We start from the raw sequence: 22,972 nt of genomic DNA on the forward strand, positions 1-22,972 counted from the left end.
GCCCGATGTAAAATAAAATGCACTGTTTACTTCATGTTACACTATGTTGTCGAGTTACAAAAGCACTTGCGTCAATGCGAAAAAATCCTCAAGTTTATTTAAACAGATAAGACGGGTCTCAACGGACTTACTGATAAAATATGCAGCGCCGATAAAATTGGAATTAAAATTTATCTGTTTTACCGCAGAATTTCGATCTAAAAATAAATAGGTATATAGTGCACGGCACTCCAGATGTCTATGAAGGTCGCTGGGGCGGCTGCTTCAACAGTTCAAAATATTGAGCACACGAGTCACATACACTATAAATCTAAAGAGGTTGTAGTAACGTTCATTTGTCATTCATAAATAGCTGGGACAGTCGCGCAGCTGACACAGATATTAAGTAGTACACAAGGTGAACTATGGCGGGAGAGCGATTGTACAGTTTTCAGACCGGACAGAAGAATGAATTCCAGATTGTGGATTATATTCTCTTTGCAGGATTACTGTTTTGTTCTGCAGGGATTGGATTATTCTATGCCATCAAAGACAGGCAGAAATCTAACACAAAGGACTTTTTACTTGCTGGAGGAGACATGAACCCAATACCAGTGGCTTTGTCCCTCCTGGCAAGTTTCATGTCCGCTATCACTCTCCTGGGGACCCCTGCAGAAATGTATAACTACACCACGATTTACTGGTGGATAGGCCTGGGCTATTTTTTCGTTATTCTTGGAGGAGCCCATGTTTATATGCCTGTATTTTACAGACTTCGCGTAACCAGTTCATATGAGGTAAAATCTGCGCTTGCATATTTATCACAGCAAATAATACATGACATGAAGATATGGTTTGAAATATATTATAAAGATATACCATCCCCAAAAAGATGCCAAGATACAACCATCTTAATACCTAATTACAACCGATTAATAAGCCAACGTAACTGGAAATCACACAATCTATGTAATGAATATCATTAAACTCTAATTTCAGTATTTGGAACATCGGTTCGGGAAGATTTCTAGGACGATTGGTGCCATTATATATGTAACTCAAATGGTGAGTAGTGTACAGGTGAAAACCTTCATCCACAAAACAGTTTATAATGCCACAGCTGTTCAATATTTTTAGTTCAAGTTACACAGCGACCAGGCAGTTCAAATACACTTCTATCACGCTCAAGGCTTCTGCTCCTGAGCTAGGACTCCTGAATAACTGACTTTAGGAGAGAGTGCTCGAAATGAACGCACGCTGTTTACAAAAGAAAAAATGTTTTCAATTAAGTAGATTTGGGTCAGAGATTACATCTGAAATGAAAGCATGCTTTGGATTTTTATCTCTACTATTGCTTAATCACGAACGCTTACAGCAACCTGATATTGTTACAAATTTAGTCTCTCTCTCTCTCTCTCTCTCCCTGTCTACGATGTGGAATAGTGGGGAAAAGAGAGATGGACAAATAGGAATTTCTTTTTCATTTCCCACTTTTGTCTCGAGAAAGGGGGGGGGGGGGGTTATCGTAAATGATCAAGTTTTACGAACCAGGAAGATATGTGATCAGCTAAATAAAACTTTTTGTATTGGTCCGATTATCATTAATTTTAAGCCTACCAAAACACTCACAGAAACCAGTAAGCAATTAAGGACGGCTACTTGATGTCGGAAGCAGTTATCAACAACAGTCCCTTTATATTTTACATAATTTTTCGGAAATTGCAAGCATAACGAGCATGAAGTGAGATGAGAAAGAAAGAGTTCACTGCACGAAATGTTTATGGTCGTGCAAGTGCAACAGCCTATCAGATCTCACCTCCCACTCTTACTAAATCGAAGTCCTTGTACTATTTATTATACAATCTTCAGGCCCGTAGAATGCAGGGGGGGGGGGGGCTCCCCCCACTTTTTTTTCTGAGTATAATATTTTTCTATATGTAAATTTTCCTTTAGATGCTGGTGTTGCCCCCCCCCCTCCCCCCACTTTTTGTTGTTGTAAGCCGAGCACTGGCAAATTCTAGGATCTGTATAGTAAATTAGCTTTTTTTTTTGCTTGTAAGATAATCTTAAGAAGTTGTCAGATTTTTTTTGGAAGTTGCCCCGATAGTGGTAGCACTATTCACTTAAAAATGTGGCAGAAAACTAATACATAGGTAAATGAATACATTGGTTTCGGCCATGATTATAATAAATTAATACGAATGAAGAATTTCACAATCTGACAGTATAAGACACATTTATAATTACCATATGTTTATAAGGTTTATCATAAGGTTTATCATAAAAGGTTTTACTAATGAAGTAATTGTTTTTTTTCCACCAGACTCTGTACATGTCCATTGTGCTTTATGCGCCATCTTTAGCTCTGAATGCAGGTCAGTTTGGGAGATATTTTAGAAGTTTAATGCTGTTGACATAAACCTGAATGTTTTTTAACATAATAATTTTGACATTTAGAATATACATGGTTTTGTACTTATTTTCCAGTGACTGGTTTTACACTATGGGGTTCTATTTGGGCAGTAGGCTTAGTCTGTATTTTCTACACAACTATAGTAAGTATATTGGAACAATGTTCACATAGATCTATTTATTGTCGTTCTATGTAATTAATTTAATATTATTTTCATCGGTTTGGAAGAAGAGTAATGGATTACAACATATCAATAAAGCTGGTCATGTGTTGATTTTAGTTTTTAGAAAGATGTTGTAAATTTTCACAGACTGAACATTTAATATCAAAACGGTAAGTGGATCAGGAAACTGAAAAGGGGGGGGGGGTAGTAGAAAAACAAATCTGTTCGACAAGCATAAAACTTATTCGGACAGAAGTTAATACAATGATAAAATTTAATTGGAAATCTTATAGAAAGAAGAAATCTGAACAGTACTCAAGTTTTTGAACAATCAGTGAGGAATTATGGGTAGTAGGTGATGAGGTTTGTCCGGAAGGAGAGGGGGGTAGGAGCAAGATGTTGTGGTAGGTAATTTTTATGACGTTGTTTTGTGTCCCAATCCATACCACCAGTCCGAGAAATTACCTAAAACAAACATTTTATAAAAAAATCCTATCTCACTCTACATATAAAACCAACCATTGTTGATTTTATATGTAGATAACAAATATGTCATATACATAAAAATAACAAGAGTGTATCGGATAGGAATTTTTATTAAATATTTGTTTTGACTTTTGGGTAATTTTTGGGATTAATGATATGGATAAGACCACAAAATAGTCATAAAAAGATGACATTGAAAAAAAGTCGAAAAGGCCCGAGGGTCTATATTGTGAAGGGGGTCCTGTCCTTAAGCACATGTGGTTTGTACCATACTATACTGGTTTTTTCAATATTAACAGTAATAAAATGGTCTTTAACGAAGAATGGGGTGGGGTGAAGGAGTGGGGCTTTCCTCTATGCAAAATCGATGCGATCTTCTTGTAAAATCTATGAATTCACATTTTCCAATTATACACTAAATGGTGTATCAGAACTGACATGGATCTCCGTATTTTGCTTCACAGGGCGGGATGAAGGCCGTGCTATGGACCGATACCTTTCAGGTAGGTATGATGATGGCAGGACTACTAGCGGTGCTAATTCAGGGCAGTATAGAGGTGGGTGGATTCGGTAAGGCATGGGAGCGCTCCGTGGTATCCGGCCGCATCAACTTTGTTGAGTAAGATTTTGAATGTCAAAACTATATTAAAAGAGTTATTTAAAAATTAACTGAGTCCGTAATGTATAAATTATGATTGATTTATCTTCAGTTTTGACCCTGACCCTGCAATCCGCCACAGCTTTTGGACCTGTGTTGTTGGGGGTTGCTTCACCTGGCTTTCCGTGTATGGCGCCAATCAAGCTCAAATTCAACGCGCGGTCACGTGTTCAACCTTAAAGAAAGCACAAATGTAAGTTAGATATTGCAAGCAAAGCCTTCCTTACATTTCATATTCTCTTTATTAGCACAAAAATAAACACATAATAAAAGATATGAATACAAATAAATTAGTAGGTATTCGTTTTCGGTAGAGCTTATTGGTTGAATTGGCCAGGACTGTGCATCATTTTGTACATCTGCGCTATGATTGGTACTGTGATTTACGCCTTCTACGAGACCTGTGACCCAAAGACCTATGGATTAATCTCGGCTTCCGACCAGGTAAGTCTCTCACATGATCACTTGATATTCCTAGGTTAATGACACTGCTTTGTACATGAAATAAACTTGGCTGTTTGCTCTTAGTCTATATTACCAATTTAAGGTATATGTACCTATACATTCTATATAATATTCTCTGTATCCATTACTTTTTTGGCGACGCATGGTCACCGATTTTGATTAAACTTTACAACCAAGCACCAGAAACATGTATCAAATAAAATTGCTTGCTATATGTCTTGGTTGCCATGGTAACAGTCAGAAAAGTCTGAAAAATTTAGATTTTCAGAAGTCGGTAAAAAAATCAGTAATTGTTTTAAATTTTTTTATATCTTTTTAACGCGATTGAATCATAAACTGTGTAATTTACAGAAAGAAAAGTCCTATCTTTATTTAAAAAAAAATAACGAAACAAATAAAAAGATCTTTTAAATTTTGGTTATCAAAAATACCCCATATATTTTATATATATATATATATATATATATATATATATATATATATATATATATATATATATATATATATATATATATATATATATATATATTAAATCCCATTGAAATAAAATATATGCAGTGTTCTGATCAATAATAGTCATAATATTTATTTATTATCCCCTTTTTATTCTATTTGTTTATTTGAATATATAGAGAAAAAAATATGCATGTCAAGAAATTTAGATTAATTTTGTCCTTTCTGACATATTTCATTTTGTCAAATAAAATAGATTTTATTTGATAAAATGAAATATGTCAGAAAGGACACCATGATTAACCGATTAATCGGTAGGAAAGTCTTCCGGTTAACTGATTGCCCATTCTGTATTTGATTGCCATTTCTAATAAATACATATTAATTTACCGCAGTGTGTATGTATATCGTATATGTCCAAATACATACAGAATTAATGATATTGGTGATGCAACTCAGAAATGTTCCAGAAAAGTTTCCGAGGAAATCCGCGATTCTCATAATCCAGAATCGGCAAGAAAGGATATGGTGCTCGATTCTTGAATTCGATTATTGAATTCCAGAAACCTTTAATAAAGTTAAGGTTTTATTTCTTAAATGCATGCGTAAAATAATTTCGACAGTTTTTCTGACATGTTTTCCCGTTTTAACTAGAAGGTGGTATATTCAGAACAAATATTTTTCATTTCTGTTGGAGATTATTACAATATTTTCCAACCCCCATAGAATACTACTGTAGAAGTTGTCACAAGACTGTAATATCTTCACGTTTAAGTGTTTAATGCACTCTGACTCTCCCTTGTACTTCGGAAACTAGTGAAAAAGCCGCAATAGTTATTCTATAATTTACATATAAAAATTTATCATAAACTGCTGAGATGAGCATGTGGTGCATGGGTCTTTCAGTTTTTCATTTAATAAACTAATTACCAATCTTAAATTAAAGAATTTTATGACGCATAAATTCTGTTCAAAATAAAATTTAGAAAGGTTTTACTCTTTTTAAAAAATTTGCTCCTAATTGGTCTCCGGATGAAGATGAAAATTCTTAATAACAGGACATCAACAGTCATATTCCAAAATAGGAATTTTGGGAGCTAATTTTTTGTAGAAAAACGTCATTTTTCGACCCCATTTGGCCATTGGGATGAATGTTCCTAAACCTAAATGCACATATACAGGACACCACCAATTCTATTCCAAAAGGTTATAAAGCTATTGAGTAAAATTTAAGTGAAGTTTTGGAAATATGGGGATTTTTTAGGTTTAGAAAAAAACATTGGTTTTTGACCCCCAGTTGGCTTCAGTATGAAAATCTACAGTCCACTAATCATATTTTTAAAGATGATATGGGTAAGAGGAGTTTTTGAAGAAAAAAAAATGTTTTATATCCCCAGAGACCCCCAGGATAAAAATGAAAACCCCGAAACCTTATTGCATATCTACATGATACCAGCAATCATGAAAAAGATTAATTATCTACTGCTCATCACTATCAACTACCAAAAACTCCTTGACAAGCCCCCCCCCCCCCCCAAAAAAAAAGGGTCATCAGAGTTATTATTAAGGGGGCACAAGCATATAGTAGCTGTGTTTTCGATAGTATTCTATCTATTGGTTCCTACGGCCATGTATCCGCTTTATAGTTTACAAAATGTGTTTAATTTCGTGTAAAAGTGAATTCATTATAAGCGTTTTTACTGTACTTGAACATTTTTGTGTCCGTAAAAAATGCAACAATATACATCATGTTCTTTGCTCAACATTTCCTGCTTTTTTCCCCTCGCACTTTTTAAAGACGTGCAGTAAGGTCTCGGAATTTTCATTTTAAAACTGGGGGAGGGATGTGTGTCAAGAATTACTTCCGGTTCCCACAACTCTTACATTTTACGAAGTATAACTATTTTATTTTTTTAAATATGATTGGTGGTGTCTTGTAAATGCGTAAGAAGGTTTTCGAATTTTTATTTCTATTATGGGAGTAAGGCCCGTAAGAAGCAATTTCAGTTTAGGGGGCACAACCATACATTTTTCGGGGGGGGGGGGGGGCACCATCAACTACCAAAAATTCCTTGACAAGCAAAAAAAAAGGGGGGGCATCAGAAGTTTTTATTGAGGAGGCAAAAGCATATAGTAGCTATGTTTTCTAAACTGTTCTATATATCGGCAAAATTAGGGGGGATTCCTACGGCTATGGAAAACGACGTTTCTCTACACGGCTGTGATACTTGACACAGTAGCCACATCAACTTTTAGAATATATTTGGCGGTATCCTGTAGATGTGCAATAATTAAGGTTTTGGATTTCTTATTTTTTATCCTTGGGGCCAATTAGGGCTGAAAATTTAACACCCCACCCCCTATTTTTTCCTTGTACAAATACCTTCTTCCAAAACTCTTTTTTAAAAACAGAATTCATGCTTCGTTAAATTCTTTATATGAAATACTAACATAAAAGTCCCATAGGTCCATGCTCACCTGCTCATTTTATGTTCAAATGATGCATGTAACTATTGTGGCTCCTTTGCTAGTTACCGAGGTTCGAAGAGAGTTCTATCATGTTGTAAATTTTGAATTTACTAGGGGGAGGTAAATGCAAAATTTACAACATGATACCTAGTTATCATGTGGTAAATTTTGCATTTACCTCCCCCTAGTAAATTCAAAATTTACAACATGATAGTTCATTCAGAATCAAACACTTACATGCTGGTGTCGTATAGTCAACCTTCCGCTAGATGGACATTCCTCATAAAATTTTAATAGTAACGTGAGCCAATGCATTTATGATATGTATTTAAAGCTGCAAAGTTTTCTCACAATTTGTTGAGTGAAGTACGGTGGTCGTTCAATAAGAAATGCAAAAGGTCATCAAAAAAATAAGAAAAGCACAAAAATCTGTTTCTTTATATATCAGATCCTTCAAAGTATTCCCTGTTAACCTTTACACGTCACAAGTCTCTTTACCCATAACCGGAACCCCTCAGCATACTCTTTTTTTGGGGTAACCCAAAAGACACTGATGGATAGCACTCCCCACGACAGATAAAAATAGTAGCGTCTACCTTTGATGATTTTCTTGAGTTTTTGGAATAAGAAAATGTCAAAATGACTGAGATCTAGCAAATACGGGGGACGGTTTAGGTCTGTAAACGTTCCTTTCTCTAAAATTCCCTTTACATCCCTATGCTTATTTGCAGCAGCGTTGTCAGCTACAAGAAAATCACCCTGGGCATATGTATTTGAACTTCCCTTTTATAAAACCTGCTTATCTTTCCTCAATACAATTTTACAACATAAAAGCTACCATAGATGGTGATTCCCTTTAGTGTGGGTACATGTATAACTTGACCTTTCGAGTAAAGCGAAAAAACATGTAAGAACTGTTTGGAGCTATGGCTTCTCTTTGCAATAATAGGACATCAGCGAAATCCAAAGGACCAAAGAAAAGAAATTTTTATAACCTTAATTCGTTATACGTTTATTGCCAATTCGTGACAATTTTATAGGGGTTTGAAAAAAAAATAGAAATTGAAATTTCTCAGTCAGTAACACAAAAATGTCTTACAATTATCTCACCGTTTAAAGATCTTGTAAAAAAAAAATGCTTGAATGAAGAATTTTGGTTGCAAAATAAGGAATGAACATTTTCCCGTAAGCACCTAAGTATAATGCTTGAATATTAGGAATTCTTATAATGAACAGTGTTTAATGTGACAGATATTTTCACTATTTTCTATGAAATTTGTTATAAAAAATGTTATACGAATGAAAATACAAATGTAAATATTGTCTATATTTCCTCAGCGGGATAGTTAAAATAACTTTGTTATAGCCTTAGCTTTGTTATATTTTTCATTGGGTTTATCTAGGGACAATGCCGGGACATAAACTAAGAAGTCAGTTTTGTCCTGAATTCGCTATATCAGTGTTCATTACATTCGAGTTTTGCTGTATTGAATACACAAATATAAGGACTTGTTCTAAACATTGGCCTTGGAGAGTACGTATGCACCAAAGAACGTCGACAATTTTATTGGAGATGATGATATTAAAAACTGGATATATAGTGGTAGTCATTAAGTCTGAATTCCCTGTCTGAAGGTTCCCTGAACTCAGTTCAATTAAACAGCAGCAGCAACACATTGAAATAAAGAGATCGGCCACTATAGGAATGTTACGAAAAACTCGTGATTTCTTGATACTAGTGTTTATAGTTCATCATAAGAATGTTTTTATTACGAAGTGATTACATGTAATTATTTTCTCTCTCTCTCTCTCTCTCTCTCTCTCTCTAACAGGTGAGTCGACAAACCTAGAGTCTGCTCCATTTTTTAGCTCACCTGAGCCGAAGGATCAAGTGAGCTTTTCTGATCACATTTTGTCCGTCGTCCGTCCGTCCGTCTGTCTGTCCGTCTGTCTGTCTGTCCGTCCGTCTGTAAACTTTTCACATTTTTGACTTCTTCTCAAGAACCACTGGGCCAATTTTGACCAAACTTGGTACAAAGCATCCTTGGGTGAAGGGGAATTTAAATTGTTAAAATGAAGGGCCAAGTCCCCTCACAAGGGGAGATAATCAAGAGAAGACAAAAATAGGGTGGGGTCATTAAAAAATCTTCTTCTCAAGAACCACAGGGCCAGTAAAGCTGAAACTTATATGGAAGCATCCTGGGGTAGTGTAGATTCTAAAGTGTTCAAATCATGATTCCCGGGGGTAGGGCGGGGCCACAATGTGGAATCTATGTTTTACATAGAAATATAGGAAAAATCTTTAAAAATCTTCTTCTCAAGAACCACAGGGCCAGAAAAGCTGCAACTAATGTGGAAGCATCCTGGGGTAGTGTAGATTCTAAATTTTTAAAATCATGACCCCCGGGGGTAGGGCGGGGCCACAATAGGGAATCCAAGTTTTACATTGAAATATATAGAAAAAATCTTTAAAAATCTTCTCAAGAACCACTGGGCCAGAAAAGCTGAAACTAATGTGGAAGCATCTTGGGGTAGTGTAGATTCTAAATTGTTAAAATCATGACCCCAGAGTGTAGAGCGGGGCCACATTGGGGAATCCAAGTTTTACATTGAAATATATAGAAAAAATCTTTAAAAATCTTCTTCTCAAGAACCACTGGGCCAGAAAAGCTGAAACTAATGTGGAAGCATCTTGGGGTAGTGTAGATTCTAAATTGTTAAAATCATGACCCCCGGGGGTAGGGCGGGGCCACAATAGGGAATCCAAGTTTTACATTGAAATATATAGAAACAATCTTTAAAAATCTTCTTCTCAAGAACCATAGGGCCAGAAAAGCTGAAACTAATGTGGAAGTATCCTAGGGTAGTGTAGATATAAATTGTTAAAAGCATGACCCCCGGGGGTAGGGCGGGGTCACAATAGGGAATCCAAGTTTTACATTGAAATATATAGAAAAAATCTTTAAAAATCTTCTTCTCAAGAACCACTGGGCCAGAAAAGCTTAAACTAATGTAGAAGTATCCTGGGGTAGTGTAGATTCTAAATTGTTAAAATCATGACCCCTGGGATAGGATGGGACCACAATAGGTGTATTACATGGGGGATAGTCTGGTGAAGAACAGCAGGGCCAAAGTTACTCAGGTGAGCGTTGTGGCCCATGGGCCTCTTGTTATCACTTGTTACATTTAATTTCCTGATGCTGGGGTAAATCCAATCAGCGTACAGACAATAATTGATTTGATATAAGACATGTTTTTATTTTTTCCTGCAGTTACTACCGCTGTTTGTGATGGACGTCCTCGGACACGTCCCAGGTATCCCCGGGCTCTTCGTTTCCTGCCTCTTTTCTGGTGCTTTAAGGTATTCACTGTTAACTGGTGATCAGCATTGTCTTTTACTTATTTTAATTTTCAAATAAAAATCAGGTAATGACAGCATTGTCGAGAGGGAGAGGAGGTGGAATGGCTGAAAGCTACTTTTAATTGGCTAGATTATATTTTGTATCTTCGCCGCAAGGATCGCATGCACATTGACAGAATGAAATTAGACTTTGTCACCATTATTTTGAAAAGCTCCCCATCACCCTTTGAACGTTTGTTTTACTAGATTTTGAAAGTTTACCCTAATCCCAAATCTGAATAAGATTTTGATGGAATGAAATCACTTTGTTTGATTTTTAATAATTCGTTTTGTTTTTCACCTATAGCATATTTTGGTAGAGTGCCCCCTCATCACCCCCTCCCTAAAATCAGAACCCTTGTGCCTCCCCATTATATGGACTCTTCCAAATTGATACAGTTCTATCTTTCGTTTTATAAACAATTTTAAAACTGTAGCAATATACCATGTACTATAAATTTTATTAGTGGTAATTTTTTTTAGAAAAAAAGGTTGCATTTTTTTTTACAAGCACAGATAACAATTGATATTCTAATTATTTTAATTATTAGGTCACCTGAGTCACTCAGGTGACCTATTGCTATCCGTTTTTGTCCGTCGGCGTGCGTCGTGCGATGTGCGTTAACATTTGAACATTTTTAGCTTCTTCTCTGAAACCGCTCAACCAATTTCAACCAAATTTGGCATATAGCATCTATGGGTGAAGGGGAACAAAAATGGTGAATTTCATGATCCCTGCCTCCCCCCTGGGACCTGAGGGGTGGCGCTAAAACCACCAAAATTAATGCAATCTTTAAAAATCTTCTTCTTTACTCCTGGACATCAAGCAGTCAAACTGTTGGCATGATTGTAATAAGCATTGACCCCTCTACCAAAATTATGAAATTCATGGCCCCAGGGTCAGGGGTTCTGGTGCTAGGGAGGGATTATATAGATTATATAGTGAAAGTGCATTATTTCTTTGAAAATCTTCTTCTCTGCTCCTGGGTATTAAATAAACTAACTAAGTATATAGTTATGATGAGTAAGAGTGCCTCTTCCAAAATTGTGAAATTCATGGCTCCAGGGTTAGGGGTTCTGGTGTTAGGGCGGGGCTCTATTGATTATATAGTGAAAATGCATTAGTTCTTTGAAAATCTTCTTCTCTGCCCCTGGGTATTAAATACAGTAACTAAGTACATAGTTATGATGAGCAAGAGTGCCTCTTTCAAAATTGTGAATTTCATGGCCCCAGGGGCAGGGGTTCTGGTGTTAGGGCGGGGCTCTATTGATTATATAGTGAAAATGCATTAGTTCTTTGAAAATCTTCTTCTCTGCTCCTGGGTATTAAATAAGTAACTAAGTACATAGTTATGATAAGCAAAAGTGCCTCTTCCAAAATTGTGAATTTCATGGCCCCAGGGTCAGGGGTTCTGGTGTTAGGGCGGGGCTCTATTGATTATATAGTGAAAATGCATTAATTCTTTGAAAATTTTCTTCTCTGCTCCTGGGCATTAAATAAAGAAACTAAGTACATAGTTAGGATGAGCAAGAGTGCCTCTTTCAAAATTATGAATTTCATGGCCCCAGGGGCAGGGGTTCTGGTGTTAGGGCGGGGCTCTATTGATTATATAGTGAAAATGCATTAATTCTTTGAAAATCTTCTTCTCTGCTCCTGGGTATTAAATAAAGTAACTAAGTACATAGTTAGGATGAGCAAGAGTGCCTCTTTCAAAATTATGAATTTCATGGCCCCAGGGGCAGGGGTTCTGGTGTTAGGGCGGGGCTCTATTGATTATATAGTGAAAATGCATTAATTCTTTGAAAATCTTCTTCTCTGCTCCTGGGTATTAAATAAAGTAACTAAGTACATAGTTAGGATGAGCAAGAGTGCCTCTTTCAAAATTATGAATTTCATGGCCCCAGGGGCAGGGGTTCTGGTGTTAGGGCGGGGCTCTATTGATTATATAGTGAAAATGCATTAATTCTTTGAAAATCTTCTTCTCTGCTCCTGGGTATTAAATAAAGTAACTAAGTACATAGTTAGGATGAGCAAGAGTGCCTCTTTCAAAATTATGAATTTCATGGCCCCAGGGGCAGGGGTTCTGGTGTTAGGGTAAGGCTCTATTGATTATATAGTAAAAATGCCTTAATTCTTTGAAAATCTACTTCTCTGCTCCTGGGTATTATTGAAACAAATTAAATACATAGTTTTGATAAGCAATGATGCCTCTTCCAAAATTGTGAAATTCGTGGCTCCTGGATCAGGGGTTCTCTTGTTAGAGCGGGGCTCTATTGATTTAATGTGAAAATGTTTTGATTCTTTAAAAATCTTTTTCTCTGCCCCTGGGTATTATTCAAACAAACTAAGTACATTGTTATGATAAGCAATGATGCCTCTTCCAAAATTGTGAAATTCATGGCCCCGGGGACAGGAGTTCTGGTGCTAGGGCGGGGCTATATAGATCCTGTAGTGAAGGTGAATTATTTCTTTGAAAATCTTCTTCTCTGCCCCTGGGTATTGTTTAAACAAACCAAGTACATTGTTATGATAGGCAAGGATGCCTCTTCCAAAATTGTGAATTTTATGACCCCAGATTTAAGGGTTCTGGTGAGGGGGGGGGGGGGGGCTTCTATTGATTATAAAGTGAAAAAGCAAAATTTATTTGAAAATATTCCTTTCTGCTTCTGGTTAAAAAAGCAATGAAGCTAAGTGTATTGTTATGATGAGCAAGAGTGCTTCTTCCAGAGTAGTGAATTTCATGACCCCTGGGTCAGATGTGCTGGTGTGAGGGTGGGGCTCTTGATAATATAGTAAAAATGCATTAATTCTATTAAATAATCCTGTTTGCTCCTTGGTGTTAAGCAGATAAACAAAGTGATTAGTTATGATGAGCAAACTTATGGTCCCAGGGTCAGAAGCTCTGGTGTTGGGGGGGGGGGGGGGGGGGGCTCTATTGATAATATAGTGAATCTGTAGTAAAAATGCATTATTTCTTTAAAAATCATCTCCGCACCTGGGCATATCAGAGGCAAAAAGAGTAAAAGTTTTAATAAGGAAGATTATTTTTTACCAGATTTTTGAACATCTGGACCATTTGGTCAAGTGTTCTGGTCCTGGCCAGGGCTCTATTATGTTGTATTCTACTGAGAGGAGTTATTCCCCTTTGCCATTTACTTTTGATAATTTATCACTGTAAATAATGTACTTGAAAGGTAAATAGAATAAGATAATTATGCAAAAACTTTTATTGTATAATACAAAAAGTACTTTCGTAGTTTTAATGATCAGTTAGACTTGTAAGTAGTAGATAAATAAAAATGAGACAAAAATAACTTGTCTTATTAAATGTTCATCAAGGACCAAGAGAGGCCAATGTAAGAAATTTCAACAAAGGATTAAAATAGTACAGAAGCATTGATAATTTGTTAATATACTGTATGGTGATAGTGATAAATGAGGATCAGATTTATAGAACATAATTTATAAAGTGTTAATGAATATTAAGACCAATTATTTTGTTGATCATGATCACCCTATTTTTCTTGCTTTTTGGCAACAAAGTTTCACCTTTCAGTTCATTTTATACTCTATGCATTCTTTAAATTGTTGTATCATACTCAGGTGACCGTTAAGGCCCTTGGGCCTCTTGTGTTCATATATACCTCATATTTTCAATTTTGTGTTATGATAATAAATTATTGCTCCTCCTATTCTCTCTGTCAAACTTTCTTCATATCAAGGTCACATGCACTTGAGGTACGGACCCCCCCCCCCCTCTTTCCATTTTTTTTCTTTTTAAATCTGGGACCTAGTCACCTTTTTTTCTATTTTTGTATTCTAATATGCAATATTTGTTATCGATATTAATGTAACCTTTTGTCTCTAAGCTGTTTTTAAAAATATCGTTTCCGACATACAAAGATGCATCAGTCGAAAACGTTTACTAAGTAATGCTCAAACAAAACTCAATATTAGACGAAGATCTCCTATCATCTTTTTCTCCAAATTTATAGTGAATAAATTAAAATATTTAATTGACAGTTGTTTATAAAAATTCTATGATTACCTTATAAACATGCCCACTGATTCAGATACTGCTTCATTTTCCAGTACTCTTTCTTCTGGACTAAACTCTATCGCAGCTGTTCTTCTACAAGATGTCCTCCGAGTTTTCTGTGTCAAACGAATTAATTCCGAGATCATTGCCACTTATGCATCAAAGATTATAGGTAACAATTTACATGTACATTTTGTTCTGCATTTTATAACTTTCTTTTCCATTTGAAGAGATGTCTTTGACATATACATATTTATTCGTGGAATTTTCCAATTTTACCTGCCTGCTCTTTTCAGCCCTCGTCTTTGGCTTCATCTGTTTAGGACTGACCTACGTAGCATCTCTTTTGGGTGGAGTTCTGCAGGCAAGGAATTACATTCATTAGTGTCAAAACTGCGTGTTTTGTGAATGATTCTGAAAAACAAATCATAACACTTAGCAATTTTTTTTACGACTTGAATTTATTTTCTATCCAGTATATAAAGATATATGAATTATAGCTGCAGAACTGTAGCTCTCCGAAAAAAAAAATATTGACTGGTCGTCCATCCCAATTTTTTTCATACCAGCGAGCTACAGGTCTGCAGCTAATAAATATCGGTATATACATGTACAGTAAAACTTGGTTGTATAAAGAACATGATTAATAAGGAAATCTCGGTTACAAGGAATCCTGTAGAGTTATAAAGAATCTAAGTTACTAGTATACTTGCGGTAAAACTCACCAGACACGAAGAGCTAACTGCTAGTAAAAGTTATTTGACAGTCTTACCAAAGATTTAGCCTACTGGCCCGAGAAAATAATTGGCTTTCATAAATTTATTTTTTAGCAATTATGCGACTAGGACAAGGTCACCATAACTTCGGTTCAGAATCTATAGACCTATGAATTTTACTTCTTGCTACCGATACTATTAGTTATTTGAGAACGATTTGTCAAAAATATCAGTTAATTTAAAATATCGAAAAGTTTAATCCAGCCCGGCGTCAATCCATGCAAATGTATTCGCCTGCTGCAAAATTTGTGCTTCTCAAGCGGTCGGGCACACGGTTATTTCAATATATATATATATATATATATATATATATATATATATATATATATATATATATATATATATATATATAAGAAAACAAAAAGGTCCCAGTGACTTATAACTTAGTTTTACTGTATTGTCAGTTGTGACATGACCCGGCGAGTTTTCCTTTGAAGTCAGCCGTACAATAACTGCGATACAGAACACTTTTAGTGGGCGTTTCTTATGCAAATGAGCAGAAACTGTGCTGTATCTGAAAAATATCAACGATACAGTACGGTTTATTGACGGAAAACTGAATCCGTATCTTAAATAATATAGACATAAGAATCAATCAAATCGCAAGATAGCGCTGTTAGTATTTATTCAAAATTTGAGATGAATTAAGAATAGAATTTTACAACATAAAGTTACCAGTGGCGGATTCAAAAATTTTATAAAGGTGGGAGTGGGGGCAGTACACAAATGGTTTTCATCGAAAAAAAAATGTCCAAACTGGAAAATCGGGAGTTTCGTGGGGGGGGGGGAGGGGGGTAGATTCATAATCAGGCCTGACACTATATGTGCGTGATCGTTTCGTGTTCATAAATTAAAAGTGTATACAAGTTTAGCAAACATAATTTTCGAAAGCCAAAAAAGAAAAAAAATCGAAAGGGGGGGGGGGGGTACCGACACGCGCGAGTGAGAGCTGGATCTGCCTTGGTTTCTCTACATTTTGTTTCAAACATGAAGGTAATATGCCCCCTTTCTTACATCTGTTTATTTCAATTTGGAGCCAAGAATTTTGTATACACATGTATGACGACCGGTCGATGACATTGTCGGACATTTCTCTCAGAATACAACCTCCCCGAAACATTTTTGCTTGAAATACATTCCCATATATGATTCTTATGTATCAAAATGTTTTGCACTAAATTCGCAGCTTAGATTTTTAAAAAAAGTCAGCAAGAGCTAAATAGATAGGAAAAAACCTACGCAATCAAAATAAATTAAATTTTGGGAAAACACATTATATAATGCATCTCATAATTATAATTATTTAAATTGATAGATACCTGCACGTCCACCTCACTCGGCATTTCAGTTGCGACTGATAAAAATGGGGTACTAAATCAACTTTCTGCAAAATCATCTGATTGGTTGAGAGATATATACCCAAATACACATGTAAATTAGCGAGGTCATAAGAAAGGTCATGTCACAAGTCATTTAGAATACTCGTTTCCTACTGTATCGGAGATACAGCGCGGGGCCCGGCTCGAGCTATCGCTCTCGCCTTAAGCCCCGCCCTGTATCTCCGATACAGTAGGAAACTCGTACTCTACATATAACCTGTTAAATGTTTTCGTGATTTGAACACTCAATAGTAATATACAATATTTTGCATCTGTAGCTAGTCTCCGATGATCACAGTTTGCCCTTTATCTGTCAGGATGTCACTTTTGCACTTTTCTCGAGAACCACTGGACATCCTTGAATGACAGGAATCATTTTTATCCCCCTGTATTTGAAGATTCAGGAGTATAGAGTTTTTGGTCTGTTCATCCGTCTGTCTGTCTGTCTGTTTGCAAAAACTTTAACCTTGCCCATAACTTTTAAAATGGTTGGTGAAAGGGCTTTCATATTTCACATGTGTATTCCTTGTGACGAGACCTTTGTTCAGGTACCAACATATTTTACTTTTTACCTTGACCTTGGAATTTGACCTGCTTTTGCAAAATCTTACCAAACTTTAAATTTGGCCATAAAGTTTGAACGGTTGATGCTAGGGCCTTTATATTTAACAGATGTATTTCATGTGACCAGATCTTTCTTTAGGTACCAACATTTTTAGCTCACCTGAGCTGAAAGCTCAAGTGAGCTTTTCTGATCACATTTTGTCTGTAGTCCCTCTGTCCGTCTAGCTGTCTGTCTGTCCATCCGTCTGTAAACTTTTCACATTTTCAACTTCTTCTCCAGAACCACTGGGCCAATTTCAACCAAACTTGCCACAAAGCATCCTTGGGTAAAGGGAATTCAAGTTTGTTCAAATGAAGGGCCACGTCCTCATTCAAGGGGAGATAATTAATAAATAGTGAAAATATGTTGGCATATTTTAAAAATCTTCTTCCCAAGAACCACTGGCCCAAAAAGTTGAAACTTATAGGATACCTTTGTTACATAGTGTACATTGAAGTTTGTTCAAATCATGACCCCTGGGGGTAGGGTGAGGCCACAATGGGGGATCAAAGTTTTACATAGAAATATATAGGAAAAAATCTTAAAAATCTTCTTCTCAAGAACAGCAAAATCTTGTTTAGTCATATTTATATGTAAGCATCCTCAGGTAGTGTAGATTCAAATTTGTTCAAATCATGACCCCTGGGGGCAGGGTGGGGCCACAAGGGGGGATCAAAGTTTTACATAGAAATGTATGGGAAAAATCTTTAAAAGTCTTCTTCTAGAACAGCAAAACCTTGTTTAGTCATATTGATATGTAAGCATCCTCAGGTAGTGTAGATTCAAGTTTGTTCAAATCAATACCCCCTGGGGTTAGGGTGGGGCCACAATGGGGGATCAAAGCTTTACATAGGAATATATAGGAAAAAACTTTAAAAATCTTCTTCTCAAGAACAACAAAGCCATGAAAAGTCATATTGATATTGAAGCATCCTCCGGTAGTGTAGATTCAAATTTGTTCAAATCATGACCCCTGGGGGTAGGGTGGGGTCACAAGGGGGGATCAAAGTTTCACATCGAATTATATAGGAAAAAATCTATAAAAATCTTCTTCTCAAGACCAGCAAAACCATGTTGAGTCATATTGATATGGAAGTATTCTCAGGTATTGTAAATTCAAGTTTGTTCAAATCATGACCCCCGGGGGTAGTGTGGGGCCACAATGGGGGATCAAAGTTTTACATAGGAATATAAAGGAAAAAATCTTTTTCTCAAGAACAGCAGAGCCATGTTTAGTCATATTGATATGGAAGCATCCTTGGGTAGTGTAGATTCAAGTTGTAAACTTCTTTTCAATACTGAATTGATTTGTGCTTTTTCCTAGCCATTGTGCTCAGGTGAGCGGTGTGGACCATGGGCCTCTTGTTTTACCTTTTGGAGTTGACCTTTGAATTTGACCTACTTTTGAACAACTTTCACCTTGGTCATAACTTTTGAACAGCTGGTGATAGGACTTTCATATACCATAATGTATTCCTTGTGACAAAACCTTTCTTTGAATACCAACAGTTTTGACCTCTTGACCTTGGAGTTTAACCTACATTTGTAAAAAAAAAATTAACCTTGCTTGTAATTTTTGAATGGTTGGTTCTACACTTTTATATTTCACATATGTATTCCTTGAGACAAGACCTTTTCTTTTGTACCAATATTTTTGACTTCATGACTTGACCTTGGAGAATGGTCTACTTTTGAAAAACTTGAACCTTGGCCATATTTTCTGAATGGTTGTGCTAGGGCTTTCATATTTCACCTGTATATTCTTTGTGACAAGACCTTTCTTTAGGTACCACCATTTTTGAACTCTTGACCTTGGAGTTTAACCTTGGCCTTGAGCTACCATACAGGGGCATCAGTGTTTCACAAGCACATCTGGTTAAGTTTTGTAAGAAAAGTATGAGGCCATCTTTCAGGTAGAAATAAATAAGAAAAGATAAAAATAGGGCTTTTAAACTTGATGTCATAAGATTCTTTTCTTCCAAGGTTATCTTTCAGTGGCAAATTGTGGGGTTTTATTTATGTGGTAACCAGGATATACTTAGTATGACATCCAGTGTCTGTGAATTAGAATGGAGTCATCAGAATCTGTACAGAACCAATGCACTAGAAAATACTGAAACTTATAAGGAAAGATTCCTTAGTTATCCAACCATCCTCACATAGTAAAGGTTCAATTTTGTTCCAATAATATTCAATAGGGATAGGATGTATTACAGTAGTATAATCTGTTTTAATTCTAGGCTGCCCTAGCATTGTTTGGAGTAATTGGAGGGCCATTGTTGGGTGTTTTTACACTTGGAATGTTGTTTCCATGGGCAAATGAAAAGGTATTATAATGGTATTAATGATACATGTATCTTCAACTTAAAATTTCTGTTCATTACAATGTCCGAAACTCTTATTTTGTGCGCAAACATTTTCTTTTTCTTTTTTTTTTTTTAAATTTTTTTTTATTGAAAGTGAAATACTTTATTGTATATACCTTTAATGTAAATGATGCAGGGAGCTGTGACTGGAATGTTGACAAGTCTTGTCTTCATGCTGTGGATAAGTGTAGGGTACCAGGTCCACAAACCAAAGGTAGCCACATTCTCACCCATCTCTGTGGAGGGCTGCAACTGGAATCTGACCACAAAAGTTCCCCCGACAACCCTCAACTCATTCTATGTCAGTAACATGACTACTCAGAGCTCAGTGTTTATCTCTACAGTTAATGCCACCCTCACAACAGCAGCAGACATGGCAAAGGAAGATTCATAGTAAGTACAAGATAAATGGTGTTTACTGAATTTACAAAAATACAAAACCCTATGCTAGTCATATAGTCTCTAACTTTTCCCTTTTATCCCTGACATGACACATTAATAGACTCTCATAGTCCATTGTGTATATAGCACTTACCTAGTACTGTACCTATATTCAAACTGGAAAAATTACATGCAATAGCTAGATACCAACTGCTAGTATGTGGATGGTGGTACATGTATTTGACAGCTGATTGGGTACTCCACACCACAGGTACTTGTGGACAGGAACCCCACCCCCCCCCCCCACCCCCCAATATTCAACCCCGGGGCTTGTTGGACATTTTTTTTCACAAATTATATTTATTACACTTATTCATCATGTGTACCATAGGAAAAAATCGTGAAAACCCCAAAATAATTGTTCCACACAAAAATACCCCACTATACATTATATCTCCCTTATAATGTATAGTGGGGTATTTTTGTGTGGAACGAATCAGAGTTGGAGGTGACAAGTATATGGAGTGAATTATTTGAATAGGATAAAAAGCATTATTTATTACAGTGTATCTCTATTTTTCCCATATCTGATCAAAATTTTATCTTTTGGATCTATTTTTCTTCAGTAACAGCATGGCATTTTAACCACATTTGGTAAAAATGATCTTTAGGTAAACTGGATAATAGGAAAACTAAAAAACTCAATTCCAGTGTGTTCAAATGAAGGGAGATGCATGTAATCCTCTCCAGGGGAGATAATAAATAGAGAAAATAGGATAGGTTTTTTTTTTTTAAATCCTCTCCAAAAAAATAATGGACTTTGTTTAAAATAAATAAATTTCAAACTTTTTTTTAGATAGCTTTTACATATACCTTAGACTCAGATTTACTCTCAGACTTGAAATCCACAATATTTAAAGTTTTACATAGTTTACAGTATTGTGAGGTCTACTTCTTGAATTATTCAGTAACATGATAAATACTGATTTACCAGCATTGTTTTTTTCAGTAATGTTATGGACAGATTCTACTCCCTCTCCTACCTCTGGTACAGTGCCACGGCGATGATTGTGGTGATAGCAGTCGGAATGCTAGTCAGTGCAATCACAGGTAAAATATGAACAATGAACAATAGAAAACATGTTGTACATTTAAACTGAAAAAAAAACTATAAGTAATTAGTACATTATAAAAGTTTTTAATGTTGGTACATTGCACATACTACATGTATTTATCCATCTAGAATAAAGATTCTGCAGTGACCTTTAGTCTTTTTTGCTTGTTGATGACATGTCAGTGACTTTTACAGGATTAGAAAAGCCAAGTGAGATGGACCCTAAGCTTTTCTGCCCAATATTTGATGTATTCTGTCCATTTTTACCAGAGAAAATCAGGAAACCCCTCAGATTTGGAGTACGATATGATGAGGTATATCTTTTAGTTCTATGTGTACCCATGGCATATGTACTAAACCACACAAAAACCATACAACTGATATAGCAACCACATAAATCTCTTATTTGGAATTTACATCAGCAATGATTTCCATTACATTATATTTACAAAACATTTTCTTGGGTAATGGAAATCTGTGTGGTTGACAAAAAAAATGGTTCTTGTTTTAAATTTAATCAACTATATCTCAAGATTCCTAGGTTGGCCTTTTCATGGTGCTTACAATACTTTTAAGCTGTCGTGAATTCAAGAGAGAAAATTCAGGAAGTATTAAATTTATCCATACTTTAAACATGTTCAAATAAACCTTGTAAAATCACTTAAAACATATGTTGTTATACACCTGAATTGTTTCACTCCTAGATAAAACAGTGTGGAGACTTGGAATTAAAGTTTCAAGATGGTATAGAAGAAAAGGAGGAGGGATCTCCATTACAGCAAAAGGTTGTAGCAGAGGTCAATGGAGAAAATGCCAAGACAGCCATGTTGTGATGAAGGGCTGGAGGCGTGTCCTCATCTACTTGTAACGGCCATTGTGACCAAACTAGAACAAAACTAGCAAATGTATCGTAGATCTTGTGTTCATCACTTATATTTTTTTTTTCATTTTTTATCCCAAACATCCACTGAATCACATTGTAGTTACAGGTTAACGTACAGTATGTGGTTTAAGAATAAATAACAAAAAAAAAAAAATTTTCTTCAAGAATTTAAATATCTTTGCTTAATTAGGAGCCTCTCTAACTAATGAAGTGATATTTGTTTAGTTGAACAAATTTATGTTTGACCATGCTAAAAAATTTGGTGAAAAAAGGGGAAAAAGTAACTTTACAGCTAAGAGTAATTTTTGAAAATTAAAGAAATACATGTATATGAAGTTTTGTTACTGAAAAGTTTCTAGGAACATTTTGTAGAGTCTATTTTTACATTTTACATAATTAAAATTTTCTTATTAGATTTTGATTGAAAGAAATGATGAAAAAATAGCAATACAACTCTTCTGTATGGGAGATAAGAAAATTTGTTTGTGGTATTATCTTTACTGTGCTCGTTTATCTGCAGGTTGTTTGATGCTTCATTGTACCATACCATAGTCTTGTACAAATTATACAGAAAAAAAAATTTATATTAATACATACACAATGACATCATATTGTCAAGAAATACTCATGGATAATCTTTACTCAAGACATGTGCCAGTTCTATTCTCTACTCTCCCTAAATGTTTGATCTGTATAACAATGTTTTGTGAAATAAGATTTCAACATGAATTTAGTACATTTTGTCAGACAATCAGTGTCAATAAAACAAAAACTGTAGAGCAGTTCATAATGGTTTGGTTTGAATTTGTTTCGGATTTTATTAATGTTTGTGTAGAACTTTTGGCTCACCTGGCCCTGAGAGCCAGGTGAGCTAATACCATCACTTAGCATCTGTTGTCAGTGTCATCTTTGTTGAAACAAGGCCACCATTTGTGTAGATAAA

General features: G+C 35.6%; 1 protein-coding gene across 1 annotated transcript; it reads left to right on the plus strand.

Moving 5' to 3' along the window:
* The first annotated feature begins 87 nt into the window (after positions 1 to 87).
* Positions 88 to 22,819, plus strand: LOC133199466 (sodium-coupled monocarboxylate transporter 1-like). The gene is made up of 15 exons (XM_061335272.1): positions 88 to 776; positions 979 to 1,044; positions 2,303 to 2,354; positions 2,467 to 2,534; positions 3,506 to 3,660; positions 3,752 to 3,892; positions 4,014 to 4,143; positions 10,359 to 10,447; positions 14,580 to 14,698; positions 14,823 to 14,890; positions 19,526 to 19,612; positions 19,788 to 20,044; positions 21,042 to 21,142; positions 21,342 to 21,460; positions 21,851 to 22,819. The coding sequence occupies exons 1-15, from the start codon at positions 405 to 407 to the stop codon at positions 21,977 to 21,979; spliced, it is 1,953 nt and encodes a 650-aa protein (XP_061191256.1). The 5' UTR covers positions 88 to 404; the 3' UTR covers positions 21,980 to 22,819.
* The last annotated feature ends 153 nt before the right edge of the window (positions 22,820 to 22,972 follow it).

This window comes from Saccostrea echinata, unplaced genomic scaffold, assembly GCF_033153115.1.
Source record: "Saccostrea echinata isolate AGI-Se365-2 ecotype Australia unplaced genomic scaffold, CSIRO_AGI_Sech_v1 ptg000034l, whole genome shotgun sequence".
Classification (NCBI taxonomy): Eukaryota; Metazoa; Mollusca; class Bivalvia; order Ostreida; family Ostreidae; genus Saccostrea; species Saccostrea echinata.